The sequence below is a fragment of the Thermoascus crustaceus genome (assembly GCF_041956765.1).
Source record: "Thermoascus crustaceus strain CBS 181.67 unplaced genomic scaffold VTN00scaffold_12, whole genome shotgun sequence".
NCBI classification, from domain to species: Eukaryota; Fungi; Ascomycota; class Eurotiomycetes; order Eurotiales; family Thermoascaceae; genus Thermoascus; species Thermoascus crustaceus.
The window spans coordinates 93,182-113,751 of NW_027192538.1; the positions used below are offsets into that span (position 1 = coordinate 93,182).

At 49.8% G+C, this 20,570-nt stretch overlaps 6 protein-coding genes across 6 annotated transcripts; 1 reads left to right on the forward strand and 5 right to left on the reverse strand.

Annotated features, from left to right (window-relative positions):
• Positions 1 to 1,216: 1,216 nt before the first annotated feature.
• VTN00DRAFT_3084 (uncharacterized protein) lies at positions 1,217 to 4,761 on the reverse strand (the record flags this gene model as incomplete). The annotated part of the gene is made up of 2 exons (XM_069429362.1): positions 1,217 to 3,070; positions 3,130 to 4,761. The coding sequence occupies 2 exons, from the start codon at positions 4,759 to 4,761 to the stop codon at positions 1,217 to 1,219; spliced, it is 3,486 nt and encodes a 1,161-aa protein (XP_069283077.1).
• A 749-nt stretch (positions 4,762 to 5,510) lies between these two features.
• On the forward strand, positions 5,511 to 6,434 carry VTN00DRAFT_3085 (uncharacterized protein; the record flags this gene model as incomplete). The annotated part of the gene is made up of 5 exons (XM_069429363.1): positions 5,511 to 5,531; positions 5,601 to 5,613; positions 5,718 to 6,107; positions 6,165 to 6,245; positions 6,304 to 6,434. 5 exons carry the CDS (start codon positions 5,511 to 5,513, stop codon positions 6,432 to 6,434), a joined length of 636 nt encoding a protein of 211 aa, XP_069283078.1.
• Positions 6,435 to 8,615: 2,181 nt separating this feature from the next.
• Positions 8,616 to 10,316, reverse strand: VTN00DRAFT_3086 (uncharacterized protein; the record flags this gene model as incomplete). The annotated part of the gene is made up of 3 exons (XM_069429364.1): positions 8,616 to 9,443; positions 9,498 to 9,619; positions 10,022 to 10,316. The coding sequence occupies 3 exons, from the start codon at positions 10,314 to 10,316 to the stop codon at positions 8,616 to 8,618; spliced, it is 1,245 nt and encodes a 414-aa protein (XP_069283079.1).
• A 2,404-nt stretch (positions 10,317 to 12,720) lies between these two features.
• VTN00DRAFT_3087 (uncharacterized protein) lies at positions 12,721 to 13,797 on the reverse strand (the record flags this gene model as incomplete). The annotated part of the gene is made up of 1 exon (XM_069429365.1): positions 12,721 to 13,797. One exon carries the CDS (start codon positions 13,795 to 13,797, stop codon positions 12,721 to 12,723), a length of 1,077 nt encoding a protein of 358 aa, XP_069283080.1.
• A 771-nt stretch (positions 13,798 to 14,568) lies between these two features.
• On the reverse strand, positions 14,569 to 15,727 carry VTN00DRAFT_3088 (uncharacterized protein; the record flags this gene model as incomplete). The annotated part of the gene is made up of 2 exons (XM_069429366.1): positions 14,569 to 15,418; positions 15,504 to 15,727. 2 exons carry the CDS (start codon positions 15,725 to 15,727, stop codon positions 14,569 to 14,571), a joined length of 1,074 nt encoding a protein of 357 aa, XP_069283081.1.
• Positions 15,728 to 17,294: 1,567 nt separating this feature from the next.
• VTN00DRAFT_3089 (uncharacterized protein) lies at positions 17,295 to 19,352 on the reverse strand (the record flags this gene model as incomplete). The annotated part of the gene is made up of 4 exons (XM_069429367.1): positions 17,295 to 18,671; positions 18,728 to 18,862; positions 18,921 to 19,167; positions 19,285 to 19,352. The coding sequence occupies 4 exons, from the start codon at positions 19,350 to 19,352 to the stop codon at positions 17,295 to 17,297; spliced, it is 1,827 nt and encodes a 608-aa protein (XP_069283082.1).
• Between the last annotated feature and the right edge of the window lie 1,218 nt (positions 19,353 to 20,570).

The following is a 20,570-nucleotide window of genomic DNA, read 5'->3' on the forward strand; positions in this document are numbered from 1 at the left end:
TTAGTCTCGTTCACTCGTGTCTCTTCACCATCTCTTTTTTTTGGAGGTGATAACATATGCAGTTGAGTTGCAGCTAGGGGGCTTCATGATATGATATGATATTCTATGCTATGCTATGAATGTATTAATTAATTGAATTGAGTAATATAATAGTTCTGGGCGTCTATGGTGTTTCTCTTCCTTCCTCTTCTTTCTTCCTTTCTCCTTCCCTCGAGTTACACCCTCGAGTTATAGTTACAGTTGCAGTTGCAGTCCTGGGCAGCAATAAGTCGAGTCGAGTTCTTATGCTCGCTCTTTCTCTCCTTCTTCCTCCATCTCTCTCTTGTATTTCTTGGGGATTATTTGAACGCGGTTATTTAGTTACCTAGGTACCTAAGTTAGGTAGGCACTTACAGGAGATTGGGTTGCCATATCTTTCGGCACCCCTCCCTTCCCCCCTGGCCAAGCCCTCTATCTATCTTGCTGCTTTCGCTACATATAATGATCTCCATGGGCTGGCTTTGTCTAGGGTCTGTTCACTTATCATAGTGGTGTCTGGGCACCCTCCAATAGCTTCTTGAGATCAGATCAGACCAGATAGGATAGGATAGGATCAAATCGAATTGAATACGGATAGTGAGTGTCTTTCTTTACATGTTACATCCATTTATATTAATATTCCAGTGGACGAGACGACACGAGATGAGAGGCATGAGATGCATTTCTTTCTATTCCATCTATTATATTATCCTTATCTGTCGACGTAACAACCTGCACACTTGCACACAATGGCATTTCCTTAGGATAAAATATGAAAAAAAGTTATATGTACCTTAGACCATGTCATAGACACCGAAAATAGCATTAGTATGAATGAACAGCTTAGGTAGGTAGTTGGCTAGCTAGCTACATAACATAACACAGCCGCGTCTCATCAAGGGCGAATATATTAAGAAATGGACATTGTAATGTATGTTGCGTATGTATGTATGAAGGGGGTATCAAGATAAAGATCAAGATCAAAGGGAATTGACATCATGTTATCATGTTCATGAAATGAAGGCCGGAATCAAATCAATAAAGAATCAACAGCACAAGGGAAAAAATACGGACGTGTAAAGTTCATCAAAGGTTCGACAGAATTGGTAGCTAGCTAGCTCTTCCTTCGTTCTCATTTCATCAGTGTTTGAACGTCGATTCATAGACATCTCATCAACCTATCCATCCATCCATCTATTTAAACATACGGCGGCAGGTAGTTGTACCTCAAAGGCGGAGGCATCTGCGACTGCGGGGGTTTTGGAGGAAGAGATATGGGACCACTGGGACTAGCACCGGCAGTGGTAGATTCGCTATTGTTCATGTTCACACTTTCCGGAGGCGGAGCTGGAGCTGGAGCTGGAGTTGCAGGGACCTGCGGTGAGGAAGAAGAAATAGCCCTGGCTTGCTGCGGTTGTGACTGCGGCTGCGGGTGCGGCTGCGCTGTCGCCGTCGCTGTTGGAGTTGATGAAGTTGATGTTGTCGAAGTCGAGTCTCTCGTCTTGACAGGAGCCGTGAGCTTATTCCAGTAGAATTTGTAGTCTACCTGGAAGGTTTTGAGGAAATCGCGCCCGCCATGTCTGAGTTCTAGATGATTCCATTCCTTCCACCTGGCCAACGGCTCCATCGAGGTGACGGCGACAAAGCGCCTAAACCTATGATTATAGACAAGACCCCAGCCGGCAAAGAACTCAATTAAGTGATCGGCGTTCCTCTGTTCCAGGGTTAGTCCTTTTGGTATTGCAGGATGGTCATCTTCCGAGCGGTGGCCGTAGTCTGGGAGCTTGGCAAGTGAGAGAACGGGGAAGTCTTCATCGTCTAGACCATCGAGCTCACGGGGTTCATCTCCCTGTACATGGTCTTGGTACTCCTCAGGAAGGAGTTCGCGGACCAGATGATACATGGTGATCCAGTGCCCATTCTTCCTGTCTTTATCGTGCCTCCATAACAGCCAGTTCTCAATATTAGGACGGAACATAATTTTCCAGGTCCCTGGGAACCGCTTCCGGACCCAGTCGCGGAACCATGCCAGGATGATCACCGTGGCATCTTGTTCACGGACCATGAAGTCCTCAGTAAGAAGGATCACCCCACCATGTGGAAAGAGACGTTGAACGTGTATTGGGGAATCAGCGTATTTCAGAGGGGCGGCTAATGATAGACTCCAGAAATTGACTGGTTTGCGAAATAACTCCCGCAAGTAGGGTAGGGCTTCAAAATTGACAAAGTCCCCGTGACATAGGACAACTCCCTGGTCCACCACCTGAGCAAACCTCTCCCAGTCTTCAGCAACGCGGTTGGAAAAGGTGATCACATTATGTTTCTTTAGTAATTGAAACACAACCTCACATTCTCCTTGAACACCTGGGGGAAACATCAGGTAGAAGATGCGCGCACGGTTGTCGCGTTTTTCGCTATTCACCCGAGCAAGATGATTGAAGGTGATCCCGTATTGCTCTCTGAAAATGACATCAAGGTCAATGTTCGCACCCATGTCCCCAGCGTCAGTCATCTCGATGTCAGTCGTCACTGATTCTCCTTTGGCATCAGGTTCGCCTCGAATACCAGATTCTCCTTGGATATCAGGGCCTTGTGATATGTTTTCAGTGAGTTGCGAATGCGGATCTGTGACACTGTGAAGAGGCACGGCTGGCTCGTGGGAGGTAGTTGGCTGGACGGTATTTACTCGTCTCTCAGGTGACGGGCTCCGTTTTCGCTCCCTCGGGCTTTCTGTCACTGCAGCCCGCCTAGGTGACGAGACATTGAGTGAAAGCTCAATAGGAAGGGTTTCAATGGGAGCTAGAGTGCTCCTCACTACGAGACGCAGTGGAGTCTCGAGACCAGGAGGGTAACGCGCATCTCGACTGAAGAAGTCAAACATCTCTGACATCGCGGGGTATGCAACCAAGACATTCCGGATTCTGCCACCACCCGGGAGATAGCAGATGCCAATCACATTTTGATCACGTAGGTGTGTTGCCATCTTATTTAACTCTGGTATAGTGTCTTCATAACCATTAATCCAGCCATTACAATACTTTACGTTTTGCATCTAAGTCCCATTAGCAACTGCGACTATCAGGCCAATATAGAAGAAGCTTGAGTTCTCACCCTCTCACAAAGAAATGTATATTGCTCCAAGGTACAAAGGTGCCGGAACCAGATATTGATTCTGTGATTTGCTTTCAAACTCATGAGTTTCGTTTTGGTAATTGCAGTGACACCACATATCCTTACTGTGCCCACCTCCTGTTTTGATGGCCCATAGTACATTGAGACCAGGATCTCCCCAGGATTCCAAGTCCGAGATGGACGCTCCGATTTAGGCGGAGCATTCGGTGTCCAACCTGTCCATGCGGATCGTGGATTACGCGGAGGGTCCACGCTGTTCATCGGCCAGCTGTGCGTTCGCGGTCCAGCCGGGATTGGGCTAGGCGGCAAGGACGACGCTGCCGATGCATTTGGGGAATGAGCATTGTTCTCATTTGCAGCTTCCTGTGAAGCTTCCCATGACGAAATGCGTTTGTGTGGCTGTGGTAGCTCCGGCCTTTGGTTCAAAAAATCTTCAGAAACTGTCCGGGACAGCTGTGGCCGCTGGGGTGACGGCAGATCTGTGGTAGTAATCCCATTTAGGTCTCCGGATGGGCTAGCTCCTGGGCTATCTTGCTCCACAAACAGGCTGTCGATATCAGCTGTCGATCGCGCATTGTTCGAGTTTGGCTTATTAGATGACCAATCTGACGGCCGCCTGAGTTCAAGTTTGGTAATGTCGGGTTCCGGTTCAGCCCTTGATATTTTCTCATACTTCCACACAGTCGACAAACTTTTGAACCGTCTAAGAGTCGAAGGAGCGAGCTGCCCTGTCCTGACCTTCTGCAGTCTACCTTGGATCCCTGTAGTACCAGTTTTGGGATGTCGGGTACGGAACCGCGACATAGCAGGGGCTGTCCTCCTTGCCAGAGCTCTCCCCCTGTCACTTGATGAGACAGTACGCGAATTAGGACTGGACTTCTTCCGAGTAGAGAGTTGTCCGGGATGATTTCTGGTTGGCTGTGATGGCATAGATATCGACAACTTTGGTCGAGTAGATGATGCAGCTGACGAGGGACCTTTCACTCCACCACGTTCAATGCTTCGATTCTCATCGTGTCGAGGCTTCCCTGCCGCAGCTGAGTCCCGTGGATGGCTGCCGCGCTTGCCGGCTGCAGGTTCCGGAGATGCCTGTGAGGGATCTGAACGTTTTGGTATCTTTGCAGGGATATCTCGTATGATCGGATCATTGTCCAGTGAGTTTCCTGAGTCCGACTCCTCCTCCTGCATCCCCTCATCTCTGACGGAGGCGTCAAAGTCGCCGATGGAGCCTGTGTCGCTTGAATGGCTTTCCGTAGAGACAGGGAGGCCAAGTCTGATCCTCTTTTCCCTCCGCCTGCGCTTTCTCTCGTCCATGGCATCTTCGATGGCTTCTAGATGATTTTCCCACTCCTCGATGTTGAACTCTGGGATCTTACCACGCGCAATGGCCTGTTTTTTCTTCCTCCAATCCTGTAGAGTCTGTGGGTCATAGAAAGATTCCTCTGGCTCCCATGTACACCTTTCTAGAGGATAGCCTTCCCATTTGACAAGGTACTTGACCCCGTCAGGGAAGGTAAGCTCGGACAGGATTGTCTCAACCTCATACTCTGACTGCTGCTCACTCTCAACTGTTGAAGTGATGGAAATATTATCATCGTCGGCCATCTCCATGTTTGGGGACATCCGGAATGGATGCCCACTTAATGACTAGACGAGAAATTTATGAAAGAAGAGGTAGACAGTTGAAGTACAGATTGAGATGCCAACGGTATGGCATTAAGAAAATAGTAAACCTTACGTGAATAGTACGTATGCAACCTCACGAAGCTTCTCGTGCTGCTCCATCCAGACAACGCTAAAGATCATTGCTGTGGATCCGAAGCCCCCGCGATATCAACGCAGAGAAGGGTCAACGGCGGCCGAACAGACGGATGGCCTCAACGTGCCTCATGCACAGACACCTCCAGAGGTGCCTAAGGGATCAGGATCAAGATCCATCCTCGATCTCGTCGCCACCGCCGTCGCGTCGACGTCGCGAAACGCCGTCTCGGGGGAGCGGTCACCTGATATCGCGCTAGACCCGAACGGGCCACTCCACAGCAAGTGGACGAGACGGCAAAGAGCGCGCAGGATAGGGATTCGGTCCACCGAAAGGCGTCTGGATAACCCGTTCTCCTTTTCCTCTTCTAAGCTGCTTCTTCCCCTGTCTGGTGTTGTTTCTCTCAAGTGTGTAGCGCCGTCTGTGGGAGATTTATCTCGGCTTACCCCGTGCGACTGAGGTCCTAAATTCCGCTACCCCAAAGTCTCGCCCACCGCCCGTTCTCTCACTCATTGTTACAACTCCTCCGTCCGCCACGTTGAATCTTCATTCTCCTGTATCAACACACGGTCGAAGCTAGCTTGTTCCAGCATCTTTCGCCATGGCTAACGACGAATACGATGTAAGTGGCATCCCTTGATTCTCCTGTTTGGTTGCGCACCCTTGAGTTTTGTTTGCTGACATCTCCCAGTTTCTCTTCAAAGGTAACGATGCCTCGCCGCGCCCCCATGATGCATTCCCCTTCCCCCTTGCCCGATTGCCCCGCCCGTGGAGCTGTAACTGAGACGTGATGTCTTTGCCTATACAGTTGTCCTCATCGGAGACTCCGGTGTCGGCAAGTCCAACCTGTTGAGCCGATTCACCCGCAATGAGTTCAACCTGGACTCCAAGTCGACCATCGGTGTCGAGTTCGCGACCCGCTCCATCCAGGTCGACTCCAAGACCATCAAGGCGCAGATTTGGGATACCGCGGGTCAGGAACGGTACCGGGCCATCACCTCTGCCTACTATCGCGGTGCCGTCGGTGCTCTGCTCGTCTACGATATCAGCAAGCACCAGACCTACGACAACGTGACCCGGTGGTTGAAGGAGCTGCGCGACCATGCCGACTCCAACATCGTCATCATGCTTGTTGGAAACAAGAGTGATTTGAGACACCTGCGGGCTGTGCCCACGGAGGATGCCAAGCAGTTTGCAAGTACGTCGATACCGAGTCGGCGCGCCCGTCCCCTGTGTAGCTGCTGACCCAGTGCAGGCGAGAACAACCTCTCCTTCATCGAAACTTCCGCTCTCGATGCCAGCAACGTCGAACTTGCCTTCCAGAACATCCTCACAGGTTGGCACCTCACTCCGTCTGTCTCCTTGACTATCCCGATCGCTGACATCCCCTGCAGAGATCTACCGTATCGTGTCCAGCAAGGCTCTCGACAGTGGCGACTCCGGACAGAACCCGCTGGGCGAGCGTCGCCAGGTGGTCGAGATCAGCCAGTCGCAGGATCCGGCAGCCAAGCAAGGCTGCTGTTAAAACAGCTTGCGCAGAAGAGATGAAAACGCCAGCAGCGACGACTTTCTATTTTGCGATGTGGTAATGGAATGGTCTCTATCTGTCTATCAGTCTATTGCTTGTCCTGTGAGATGATGATTAAATGGTGGCATGACAGAGAATGGCAGGGCAGAAAACAGGGGCAAGGGAAGCATATAGGCTTTCTGGGTACCGACGTATGAACCCCCCCCGCAAAGATACATTTCATCAATTTGTCTTTTTGTTATTCTCATTATTCCCCCCTTTTCCACCCTTTCTCCACGTCCACCATGATCAGATTCATTACCCATGTGTTACATTTGTCTTTTTTATTGCAGCATTCCCTTTCTTTGTGTTCCGCACGCCTTTTATAACCATGATTCCTTGCCTGGTTCATCGAGCTTTGGTGGTTCTCTTAACGGGCGTCTTTTGATAGTTCAGCTACGTGTTAATATCTCCGGGATGTTATTCGCCCGGGGAGTGTATCGTCAGTCGGTCAGTCACCAAAGAGGAACATACAAATTCAATTGGTATTGGTTTGATTTTTACCCCTTTTTCCTCCTGTCTACTCCTGCCTGAAAGAAAAGGCCAACGTGGCAAACATACAAAGTAACTCCTTAAGCTATGTAGCGGCGTAGCGGCGTAGCCACCGGCACGGCCACAAGCTTCAGTCTGGTCCCGGTCTCCAGTCTCCATCCGAGCACGTCGGTTAGTTTACCGACTAAGTGCACAAAGATCTCCCGAGATTTGGGTCCGAATCATGCAAATCTGCCAATCCGCCCCCCTCTCCTTACTTTGGCCTTTTTTTTTTTTTTTCTTCTGGCGTTTCTTCAACTGCGATACGATCCTTAGGCTTGATTCGAGGCCCCCGAGTTTAGGTAAGGTCCCCACTTTGCCGCAACGCGTAATTAAATTTAATGCGAGCTATGGGTCCCCACCGTGGAGCACTGTCCCAACGTCCTATCAGCGTCTCATAAACGAAGTGCCTATCTTTTCTGAATTTCTTGCGGTCTCGTGAGGTTGGTCGCCGTTTGAAAAACGTGGCGCATACTGTACTCCACACATCATGTAGTACAGAGTACATGCTGATTCACTGGAATTGTTACTAGCTACATTTACAAACTTCAAAGAGTATTGTTTATCGGTCCGGGCGTTTACCGCGGTTTCAAGCCACGGGGTACCTATACATGGCCATATATGCACAGAGCACTGTACTGTCCACAGCATACCCCGTGTCTCGAACCCGCGCTGTGGACATGGACTGGAGACCCATGAGCATGAGCAGCTTTGAATCTGGAGCTGATTACTAAGTTGGTATGTAGCTGCCTGTTGTCGAGCCATTTTTTCCAGTGTCACAGTACGGAGCTTGTAAAAGCCAGGGAGCTGCAGCAAAACATATTCTCTGCTCCGGTGGATGTCTCACATGATGCACTGTATGGTATTTTTGATTTTATAACTGTACTGTACATGCAGGCGATCATCCTGTATCCTGTGCACCTCAGGTCAATATCATCCACCTCATCCCATCTTGAAAACCTCGGACCACCTAGCTAGCTACCAAACCAGGCAATAGGGCATAACCCTGTAACCGCGGCCCTCCGGACGTGGCGCGCGTCGTCACGTGCGCGGCTAGCTGAGGGAGCTTGGGGCTGCGCTTATGAACAAGTTTAATTGGAAGGACCGACGGCCTTTTGAAACTTGAAACAGCGATATAAACGCCCAGATACCTGGACAATCGTCTGTTCGTGGGTACGCTATCTGATTAGCTCTCTGTTCCTGTCTCTCTTCCATATGCCGGTGCAGTCTCTGCAGTATGGAGCTGTGGGCTGGCTACTTGTTCAGATTCGAAAATGGTTCTGTTCACGGGAAGCATTATTATCTAGTAGGTACAAAAAGTTTGTGCATGTATTGATTGCTCTGCATTGTCACTATGCTAGAATAGGTAGCGTACATACAGCCCAATGGTGCTTTCAGGCACTGCTGGATGCGGATAGAGAAGACTGTTATGGTTATCTCAACGACAAGAAAGGATGTTCAATGTCAGAGTTCAAGGCTTGTCTTTCAAGATGACATGAACGTTTTTCTGCCTGATAAACCAGGAGTTGATGACCTTCCACTCCTCGTTCGGATTTGCCAGTTCGATCTATGCAGAATATCGCGTCAGCAGTGATCAAATACATATTTCTACAGGCACTCTTGCAAAGTCGTGAAAAATGCTTGCATAAAGGATAACCAAGGGATAAACAACTTTTGTCGAATCTCGCAAACAAGGTCGCAATGACCTTGGTAGCTCTCCAGCTTACTGAGAGCTCTGCCCATGCAGACCCGCTTCCCGGCACCGAAGCTGAGGATGGTGCCTTTCATCTTGCCCAATCGGTGCTGGAACTGCTGCTCGGTTTCTCCATCATGCTTCAACCACCGCTCGGGGATGAAACGGTCAGGTTCGGACCCAAAGACCCCTTCATCCTTATTCACGACCCAAGGGTTCATGCCAGCAACAGTACCTTCAGGGACGAAACGGCCGTCAGGCAAGGTCAATCCACCTTCGGGCACGATACGTTCCAGCATAAGTCCAATTCCAGGATGGATGCGGATGGTCTCCTTCATAACAGCATCAAGATATGGTAGATCTTGGATGGCCTTCCAGCTTACGGGCAATGGGGGATTCGCGCGCTCAAGCTCCTCACGCAGCTTGCGATGGACAGATGGATGCTTCAGGACATAGTGTACCGCAGCAACCATGGTGCTCGCGGTAGTATCACTTCCCGCTATCACATTGGACAGCAGGTAGATCATGATCATATTGTCGTCCACAATATCAGGATAGTACTCCTTTGCCTCGATGAACATATCCAGGAAGTCGGTCTTTCCATCAGATGCCCTGGGGCCCTCCATCTGCCGCTTCTTATATGCTTCGACGCTGAAAGCGGTAGCCCAGTCGAATTCAGGCGGCCCGAGACGGTGGATGAGATTCTTGTCGAGGAAGAAATCGAGGATTGGCATCTGACAGATCTGTTGAAGAGGATGTGAGCCCTTTCACTATTGATACAGGCTGGACAGCATTACCGGTGCGAAGTACTTGAAGCTTTGCACGGAGCACGCATGGAGTTTCTTAACGTCTTTACCTGCTTCCAGGATACCCAATGTCTCTCCGAAGGACAGCTGGCTCATTGCGTCCACGCGACTTTCTGCATGTCAGCTATAACTCAGAGTTGTCAACTACTAAACATGTGAAACTTGTGAGAAGTCACTCTTACGTACAGTACACCATATGTTCAGCCATATCGCACGGCATACCCTTGCTGACGAACCTCTCATGCAACTTTCGAAGAAATAGATCGATCGTCGCATCAATGCAATGCTCCACCTCCATCAACCTGGTCATGGAGTAAAGCGCTTGATGGGGCGAATGATGGTAGAATGCCGGTCTTCATCGGTCGTCGAAAAGACGTTTCTGACCCGTTTCCCGTTCGCCATGGCGTCGTTGACGGGGTACATAGGGCCCTATAGTACATTTATCATCAGCATCCTTGAACAGGTTCAGGACCTAAGACAGGAACATCACCTATAAATAAAAACCACAAACATACCTTGCCACGTCCTCCTAGTATTATACACAACACCAATCACCCTCGGATCCGACAGACTCAAAGCATTCGGCCCCACACGCACCGCAGCGCCATATCTCCTGTGGAGGTTCAGCAGCGTGATATCAGCACGTCCCTTGAGCACATCGATGAAGCGCCAGAGATTCGTGAAGTCGGTCGCCACGGGACCTGGGAAGGACTTGAGAGGGAAGCGGAGGTAGTTCCAGAGGAAGATGGAAAGGATGAGGATTGTTCCACTCAGGGTTAGCTTGGTGGTGGTGTCTGCGAGAGACAGCATTGTGATGGTGGTGTGAGACTTGAGGTAAAAGTAGCTGCGACAAATGTGCGAACGGATCAGAGACAGATGAATGAGGAACTGTGAGAGTACCTATGTCCATTGGGAAAGAAATGGTGAATTTATTCACAAGTCCTCATGAGGAAGACTGCAGAGAATCTAGGAAGTACATAAAGGTGAAAGTCCTAAGAACACCCACCTCCAGATCGGGGGCTATACTTCTGGTCTGTACTTTTAAAAGATCAGACTGATAATTATCAATGGAGAAGGTTAATAAGTCAGTAGCCATTTATTTACCAGGTTCTCATGCAAAGCGATGGAGGTTATCACATACACCACCAATTATGGCGCCTGGCGTCTTCCCTGCTCAGATACTCATATGGAAATTCTAGGTAGTTTCTCAGCCAGACTAGATCCTTCTCATAAATCCAAATAGCAATGAAGCGCTTGATATTGCAGGCCTCCAGATCTACAAGGACATACTAAGTGCCCACCCAGCGAGGCAAAGATGTAAAGTACGGATTGTTGACCCTGATTTTTTGTCTGTCCATTCATTACCCCCTTTCTAAGTGTCCGACGATCTTCGATTAAAGCATTTCCACAATATAGAAGTTGTATATAGGAACCTCAAGACCTCATTTTCAGGGCGATATCCATAAAAGAAACGTCTGCGCTCCAAATGCAAACTTACAACGCTAGATACATACTTAGGCAGGGAGCTAAGGACTCGTGATATATAACCTAGACATAGATCCCATTCTTCGTTTCGTTGATCTTGTTCCATTCTCACCCAGGATGTGAAAAATTTCGCTCAGGTTCGAAAAAAAAAGAAAAGAAAAAAAAGAAAAAACTGAAAAGACCCTTGAGACTTGTTCTGATAGAGTACTCACTCTCTGTGTACTGTGCAGTACAAAGGAATCGAATTTATGGGTGTCACCCCTGATGGACATACATTACAGTAGGTGACTTGAATCGCATTAGGGCCCTTTTGTATGTATGCTGATGTATACTAAACAGTAATTACCTGGTATTTAGGATATTAAGTCTCTCACCAGCACTATCCAGGAGACCCGTACAGTCAGTACCTACAATAACCTCCAAAAGTAGTCTCGCCATCATCATAATCACCCGCATCGCGTCTCAAAAGGAAAAAGACAGATGTTGTCACATATGTATAGTGACATGCAATACCTACCTAATCGCACATGGATGGAGAGGGAGAGAGAGAGAGACACAAAAGACCAAACTTTAAAACCCCGACAACCACCCACCAGCGATGGTTCCAATCGTCGCCTTGTTTCTCATACCAGCGCTGTGTCTGGGACTCCGGAACCCCGGGAACAGAACAGGTATGCGGGACAGGAAGTCTCCCGCAGCAGGCTACGCTATACCGAAGGGCGCGTCAAAAGTACTGTACCTTATACCGAGAAATATATGGCGTGGGAAGGTTCCCGAGGTCCCGAGAGGGTTACCTACTTATCTCCCATCCCATCCCGTCCTATCCTATCCAGGTTTTCAACTACGGAAAGAAAACAAGAGGGGCAAGAAATAGAATTTAGGAAGGAATGAGTTAAAAACAATTCAAGACATATAAAGATCAGCTCATGCAGAATACCTACCTACCTACCTACGTAGCTAAGTAGGTATCTGTCGTGAACAAACTCAACATTCCATATGTATGTACTTATTTATTTTTATTTATCTACAAGTCAGGGAAATCGGAAGATATCTCTCTATTTGCAGAAAGGTCTACCGCTGAGATATACGGAAGAGCCTATGACTGCCAAGCATATCATTGGATATTAGGACCATCAGCTCCATACATCTCGTACATACACTATCAGTGATGGCTAAGTCATGCATACATACATACACGCGTATAAATGCACCTATTCGGACCGAACCGGACCGGACCGGACTGGGCTCTTCCAGAAACGAAGTATCCAATTGATTCCAGTCTATCCGCAGGAGAGACTATACTGTATGTATAGCGAGGACGCAAAGGGTTGATCAAGGCAAGCATCTCATCTCTTTTTCTTTCCCTTCGGTTCCGAACAGGCTCCTTGTTTAAATTTAAATGATTTAGTAATGGAATTTAAAAGTACTCCGTGCTTTAGGTGGGTAGCTATGTACTTGTACGTATATCTCTACCGGGCTCGCTCTTGAAGTCCTACAGGTAGGGGGCGGATATGTGGTGAATCCGATATAAGATCATGGAGCTGACTGGAACATGGAAAGATCACTTGTCTATGATTACACTACTTCCCAGAAGCTATGCAAATCTATTAGTAGACAACCACAACAACCCATCATATAGAAGGACATGACAAGCCAAACACATAAAACACAAAATACCCACGGCTCGATCACAACAGGAATCTCGACTCAACCCAGGGAATCAGCAAAACTAGGCCCTGGCAATCCCCAACTCGCGATCGATAATGGCGTCCTTCACCTCCTGCGGGTCCTCGCCTCTTTCCCTCAGAACCCACTCGAAGGTATCGGCGAACGTCTCGCCGTTGTCCCTGAACCACTCACCCAGCGAGTGGATAAACGCCTCGACCTGTTCCTTGAGCGGCGCATGTTCGCGGAGCCAGAGGACCTGGGCGGGGTCGAGTTTCAGCATGTCCTGCACAACGTAGTAATGGGGGAGTTCATCGCCCCAGCCCTCCGAGCCGGGGTCGTGGAAGGGGTCTGCGCGGAGCTTGGAAGCAAATTTGGCAGCAGACCCGCTGTAGCTGGATGGATGAGTGGTGTAAAAATGCTGCTCAACGGGGTTGGCGGGCTGGAAGTAGTAGGAGCCGATGAACCCGTTCCTTTCGCGGGAGTAGTTGAGATGGATGTTAAACGACAATGGTTGGTTATATTCCGGGTATCGCTTGTGGAACTTGCGCTGGATGGTACCGTTGCTGGGACAGATGTGATTCTGGACAACGTCTTGGATGATAGAACGGATGTCCTCGATCTCGGCCAGTTCAACGGTTGACCAGTTATGCAGGAGCTGAGCGCGCTCCACGACAACCTGACGCAGGTTGCGCGAATAGCGATCGAAGAGGCGGTTGTGGAAAGCCCGGTCGTACAGCCAGAGACGATAAAGAGCGCGGCGCAGCCGGAAACGCTCCTCCTCGGTCAGCAGGCGGCGACACTCGAAGTCGGTCTTCCACTTCTTAAAGGGATATATCTCCTCCCACTTCTTCGCAACGCGACCGACCTTGATGATCTGTTTGAGAAGCGCATCGGACATGGGAGCTTCGCGAATGATGTGGGCAGGCTGGCTTGCGTTATGAGTCACTATCTGGACGATGTCCCCCAACGGACCGAACTCCGCCTCCGCGGCACCCGCGAGAATCTGCAGTTTCTTGGACGTGTTGAAAACGCGACGGAGACGGCGGCAGGTCGATGCAAGGTTGAGGACATCCGATACCGAGTCGCAGGAATGGAATATGTGGAGCAGAAGCTCCGTCGCGAGTTGATCTATCCGCATCTTGTTTATAGTCTGATCGAGTCAGTAGAGAGCAGCTATCCCCTGCAAGCAAACATACTCACCTTGTTCTCGATCTTAGTCTATCACAAATGTTTGGAATATGGTCTATGGATAACGATTGCTCGTCAAAAGATATCAGAATGGGGAGAAGTGACAGGGACAACCACCGTCGTCGGGGCGATTGGATAACAGCTGTTGGCGGCAACAGTATGTGCCTACTTGACGATGACCCCGCCGTTGGGGCTGTCCAGAACGAAAGACACTGAATCCATAAACGTAAAAGCACAAGACATATCGATCGAGCACCAACTTGGAGCCTGCAGCCACCGAGGGCTGGTGGGCGATGAGATCGCCATGGTTGTCGATGCTAGGAAGGGGGAGTTCGCCGCTGGGATGTCTATGAGCCTTAGTTAACTAGTTAACCAAGTTATAGAGTGCTTATATAATCAGGTGGCATCCCCGCCAGTTCATAGATCCAAAACACCAAAGTCCGAGGATTAACCAGAAGATGGGAAAGAAAATAGTATCATGTTACTCAAAAACAGACACTTAAAATTAGTTAAGGGTATTGCAGAACTTTTGAGCCATTTCGTATTGAGTGATGGGCCACTCTACCAGACGCCTCGGAACACGACAATCATAATAATAATACCCATCGCAACGGAATGTACAGTCAAACGTTGCCATCCTCCCAAGGATATCGAGTGAAGGTAGACTTGAAAGAAAAGAAAACTAAAATGCAAAACAAAAGAGAAAAACTTCCTATCCGCATCACGCAAACAACTGCTTCGTGTCCAGCGCATCCGGCTTCTTCCCATCTTGTCCCAGCCCCAACGCAGACTTCTTTGCGAGCCTGTCTGTCTGCACGTCTCTGCGCTGTGCGTATTTCGCGGCTCTCTGCAAACGAAGCTCTCGGCGCACCTGGTTCGGACTGACATATTCCTTGTTCTCGTAAATGACCGGACCACCGAAACTACCTTCCAGGATGACGATGGGCGTCAGGACGAAGCGGGGTCCAATCTCGATGAGCGAGATGTCCGGCTGGCCGGGTATGCTCTTGAGTCCCTTGGTCTTCTCGTCATCCTCTCCCTCGGCCTTCTTCTTGCCGCCCTCCGTTTCTCTGATCTCGTAGACCCGGATCCAGATCTTGCCATCCACACCGAAGATACCGATGATCCTGTCGATGAAGGGCTTCATGCCCTTCACACCCCGCTTCGGCACGCAGAAGACGCCGCGAAGCATTTCCCTGATCAGCGCACGGTACTCCGTGCCCGCCTTCCCCATTGCCGGTCCCTGCTCGTCGAACGAGCGATCAAATACCACTATTCCTCTGCCACCCTTGAGGCAGTTCCCAGCGAAGCCCGTGCCCAATTCACCCATCGTGTGGAGGTTGGTAACGGAGAATTTGACGGTCGGGCCGTTTGGCGGCCGGGAGATCCAGAGATAGAGATCCTGGCCGCGCTTCTTGGCCTCCAGGAAGAAAATAACATTACACGAGTGGAGATCAGCGAGGGAGTTGAGGAGCAGGTTGTAGCCAGCATTCTTCTTCTTGGTATCGAGCTTGCTCTCTTTGTGGGTATGCGGGAGGAGGGCAGTCATATCCGCCAGGAGATGTCGGTGACTTCAGGAAAAAACTAGGATTAGCAGCGCTCTCAATTGAAATCACATCACAGTCAATTGCGCATGCGCAGCAAAAGCTAACTTACCGATGAGTAACGCCTCTAGAAGTGAGCATAAGGACGCGCGTCTTGGGCATCAATCCAGCGCAAGTTGTAGAATTCTCTTTCGCTGACTGCTCGCCTGATTCTTCCTCCTCTTCGCTGTCGCTTGTGTCGTCTGCGACATCTTGCATGAAGACATCCTCCCCATCCACGTCTTCGGCCGTCGACCTGGCCTTCTTCTTCGAAACCGACTTGTAGACAGATGCCATGGCGGGGAGCCGGTGCAGCGAGTTCAAAAAAAAAAAAATCGGGGGCGCGCTGCGCTGCGATATAATAATCGATGCGGCGGAGAAAACTTCGAGCTTTATCGCAGATCGCTGGCAGAATATTTTTCTCCCGTCCAACTTGGGCCCGTCGACGCTCACCGCCTCCCACTCTAGGTATAAAATCACGTGATATATAAACAACTGATGCCTGAGGCGTCAATCGTGACGCTTTGGGAAATACATCATTTTCCCCGGGGGGCAACCCATTATTTTCGAGCTTTGAGAGTCTGCTTACACTGCAGCTCTCTTAAGTGGGTGAGTAGGGCTTCCAGACCGAAACCCTAAGTTCACAGTAGCCGAGACCCTCTCCGGTCGCATTGTAACGGTAGATAGCCCCTCGTCAGGGGCAGCAGCGATATATAAAGTCGAGTCATTTGCCGTATAACGTGGAATTATGGCTGTCTAAACGATATTCGCAGGGGCCTCTACACTCTATCGTGGCTGACACTTATTTATTCCATCTACTGTACGATACAACTTATCTCGAGGTTGATGCGCAGTAACACATCTCTCTAGTTTCGGTTTCAGAGGGAGCCTGTACCTGGCGCCCTTTCCACTCTCTTGCGACTGGCCTGAATAATGTATTGGAGAGCGCACCTTGCTGTTCCTTTTACCTTATTCGCCTTTTATAATCGTCGAGTAACGGTGTCTCATTGAACTTAAGCAATCAATCTACAAGGTAGTACTCTACACTCGCAACCAAAGTCTACCCATCAAGCCAGCGTGAGAATCGTATATAACCCCAAGCGCCTTTTCCTTGTCCAACTAACGTGCATAACTACATGATGCTGAATAGAGCCTGTCCTTGTGGAGGTCGCCTACGACCTAAAATCTCAGGTAACGACTGGCTTAACAAGTGGAATAGTTTTGACCTGAAATCTCGAATATTGTTGTGTACATAAAAAGTTCAATCTGCAGGGATGTATAGTACAGGAATGCTTACACATGTCTTTGCTGTGTCTTTCGGAAATAGAGCTCCGCAGGTAGGAGGAGTTTCACAATCTCGAATGTCGTTCGTGTCGATGCTCAATTTTGCGACATCGAAATTGATCAAGAAATTCAAATACCCTGAACACGCGGCAAGTTGCACGACGCTGAAACAATCATATGTGCTCGTCAAGGGAGGAGAAAGATGAACCATTCACACATTTTTCATGTCGCAAAATAATTTACTCGGGTCAAATACAGTGAGATTTGAAAACGTATATGCCATATTGACATCAGATGGAGTGACATGCAAGACTCTAGGAGGGATGAGAGACCCGAAAACTTCGTTCTCTGTGTTGCTGCATATGGGAAACAAATTGTGGATTCTGGGAATTCCTCGCACCGACGAGACACATTCTGAAACATACTGGGAATCATTAATCGACGAGACGAACATAATCATCATAGACACCAAAAACGGACGGCTTCGCATTCTAACATGAAATCGACGGATATCGATCGTAAGATTGGTCATAGCATCTTGCTTCTCAGATATCAATTGAGGGAACGAGGCAGCGCCGAATTAACGCCCGGGGCCGCCGTATCCGTAATAAGACGCCTGTGGAAAGCCAGCGCCGAAACCAGGTGTTGCCGTCCAAGGACCGCTTACAAACTGGGGGTCTGTTGCTGACGGACGGGAAACCTGATTCGGACCGGGCCATTGACCAGGGTTTGGATGAGCTTGGTATGGATGTTGTGGGAATGCCCCTTGTGGGTTGCTTAACACTCCTTGCTGGGTGCTGCTCCTGCGGAGCTGAGCCATCTGATCATTGGATGGGCCCTGGTATTTGCTTGGATCACCATGATTGTCCACTGCGAACCCAGAGGCGCCGAATTTGCCCTGCTGAAACCCTTGGGGCCCGAAGCGATTACTGAGAGATGGACCCTGCTGGTTGAATGGGCTTGTTTGTGAGTTTCCTGGCGGGATGTGTGATCCAAATTGGCCGGCCGTCACTGTGGACTGGTTACTGAAGCCCGCTAGAGAACTCGATGGCTCAGAGAAGTTCTGATCTGCTGCACCAAATGACCCTCCTGGGGTCTGCTGTCCAGGATGGAATGACTGATACAGGGGGCTATGGCCGTATGTACCCTGAAAGGGTGTGTGTCCCTGTTGACCAAAAATGGGCGGCCCGTACTGGGTCTGCAGTGGGAAAGGCTGGCTAATTATTCCTTGTTGTAGTAAAGACTCCGAAGTATGAATTCCACGAAGAGTGTCTTGCGTGCCTCGATCGGAAGGTGCCAAATTACCAGACAGACCCGCAGGTTGCGAGGAAAATGGTTTTCCAATTGCAGACTGTGTACCAAATCCATCCGGAGCCTGCGTGGTGGGATACTGCTGAGCTTGAAGCGGAGCGCTCGTCACGGGCTGGCTTGGATATTGTGACGGATGCTGAGATGGAAATTGCTGTTGGAGTAGACCTTGTTGCTGATTGTAGCCGTTAAGAGACTGCCCAGATAATGTGGATTTAGCAGATCCAACGTCAGATTGGGATATTTGGGGTTTGGTCCCCTGTGGGACTGGAGGTTGCTGCCCCATCTGCCACTGAGGCTGACTTGTAGAGGGAAATATACTTCCCATCGGCCCCATAGTAGTCCCCGCGCTTGTTCCACCACCCTGTAATGGATTTGAAAGCTCTGGAGGCGTGATCCGGGTGGCTGGTTGCGTGAACTGTGAAGACAGGTTACCATGAGCATCGACCCCAAATTGCTGAGGTAGTCCAAGTCCTGGCTGCTGCGGACCGCCTATCAAGCCATTCGCGCTGCCTGCTTGACTGTGCGAGGCAATGCTCTGTCCCAGAGGCAGCTGGCCGGGAGCAGGATACTGGGGTGCTGTTCCCGCGTACACCCCCGACTGGCCTGCCGACGAATAGCCAAATGCGTGCTGCTGTTGCTGAGAGTTCTATACTGTCGTCAATCACAATGTGAAGACAGCGATTGTTTGCATCGTAAAAATACCTGATGATGCGAAAAATTACCAAACAAACTCTGCTGAGTCTGCCCGCCGGGCTTATCGTGGACGAACTGATTCGAGTCTCGGCCCAGCATTCCCGTAGCCAGCTGCGGAGGGTTGCCCGGACCGCAGAAAAAGCTCTATACCACCATCAGCTCTAGCTGTTAACCTACACGCACACACAAGGCGCATTCATACAGAAAATCCCGCCCTGTCCGCTCCAGTGTAGTTCCCATCTGTAATCATTCCTCCCGGCCCTGAACCCATTTGCGGGCTATTCGTCTGAGGTCGTGAGAACGGCGCCCGTGAAGGGCCCGTTCCCGTAGACGTCGGTGTTGTCGAGGGCGTGAGGATCACGGGCTCCGTTGGAAGCTCCCATTGCGACTTGCCCGTGGCCCGCTGGACGTAGTACCATTTGCGCGAGATGCCTTCCCACTGGGCGAGCCTGTTCCCATCAGATCCATCAGCACGTCAATTAGAACCGAGCCGGGGAGAGAAAAATCAGAGCAATCAACTGTTAAATCTTCCCGACCGATGGAGGAGGAAGACACCGGATACTCACCAACCCTCCGGCAGTGGAGGCGGTGGGGACGACGGCCCTGCGCTGTCTGGGGGCGCGTCGTTCGGCATAAATAAAAGCAGCTCAACTCGCGACACCGATCACTTTCTGTCTGCCACTATTCAGACGAGTAATGGAAGTAGGATGCAATCACTCGTAGAAAAATAATGCCTCAAGTCGAACAGCAGCAGTGGCGGTCAGGTCCCAGGTCCAACTAGTTTGGGCTGGAATGGCATGCAGACGGTGGTGGGGTCAGGAAGTTATGCGTCGACGCCCAAAGCAAAGGACGCTGGAAGAAGAGAAGCGCGCTCTGCGACCTCCATCAGCCGCGACGGCGCTGTTTTTTTGCTTATGGCCCTGTATTTCCAGGCGTCCATTTGGGCAACAAAACGTCAAACCACGCCAGCGATCGCCACGTTCCGTCCACTCAACCGGGCCCCAGGTTATATTTATTATCCGTAACCATTCTAATGAAAAACCGACTCTCAAGCACGAAGCGCGAATAACAACCATCCACGGGAAGCACGATAACGTCACCAAAGTCGATCCCATAGAGGTATATCTTCGCCTGAAAGGAAGAAATACCTCTTTCTAGCGCTAAGGCTGCTTTTCCATTTTTCTCTCTGCACGGTGTTACCAATTACCGGATAAACAACCGACAACGACTAGCCACCAACCCTCTCGATGCTCCATTCCGGGCAGACGATTTTCATAATGCTGGTAGCGTCAGGCCTGTTGGTCCTTGCTGAACGTGGGCCCTGGCAATGACTTCCCCTGACAGGGGCGCTTGGCCAGCTACCTAGGTAGGTCGTGGCTTACTGTAGACCGTGCAGCATGATGGGAGGCGCGGCTTCTATGTTAGCGATAAAATAGCATTTCCGATCATTCACAGGTTTTCCCTGCCAGTTGTGAAATCTCAATAGGCTGAGTCGCGCAGGTGTAGTCCTCCAAATCACCAGTTCTCACCTTGCCAGATTGTCGCGTTATTGGCAGCCCATAGGAGAGATCGATACTATTCCGCAAAAAATATCAGAAGCATAATTTATTATTGGATGGGCCTCAGTAATCAATATGACTTATCATTAACGGTGTAAATGGTTATGAAACAGAATTGTGTTTACTAGTAGTAACCTGAGGGCAGCTACTGATATATCACTGCTCTGTACAATATATATCAGCATACCAACCAAGGTTCATGCTGATACTGTATCTGTAACCCACTGAAGGTGGTGACAATTTTTAGGAACTCTATTGTATTCTGAGGGTTACACTAATAAAGGTGTTAGGAC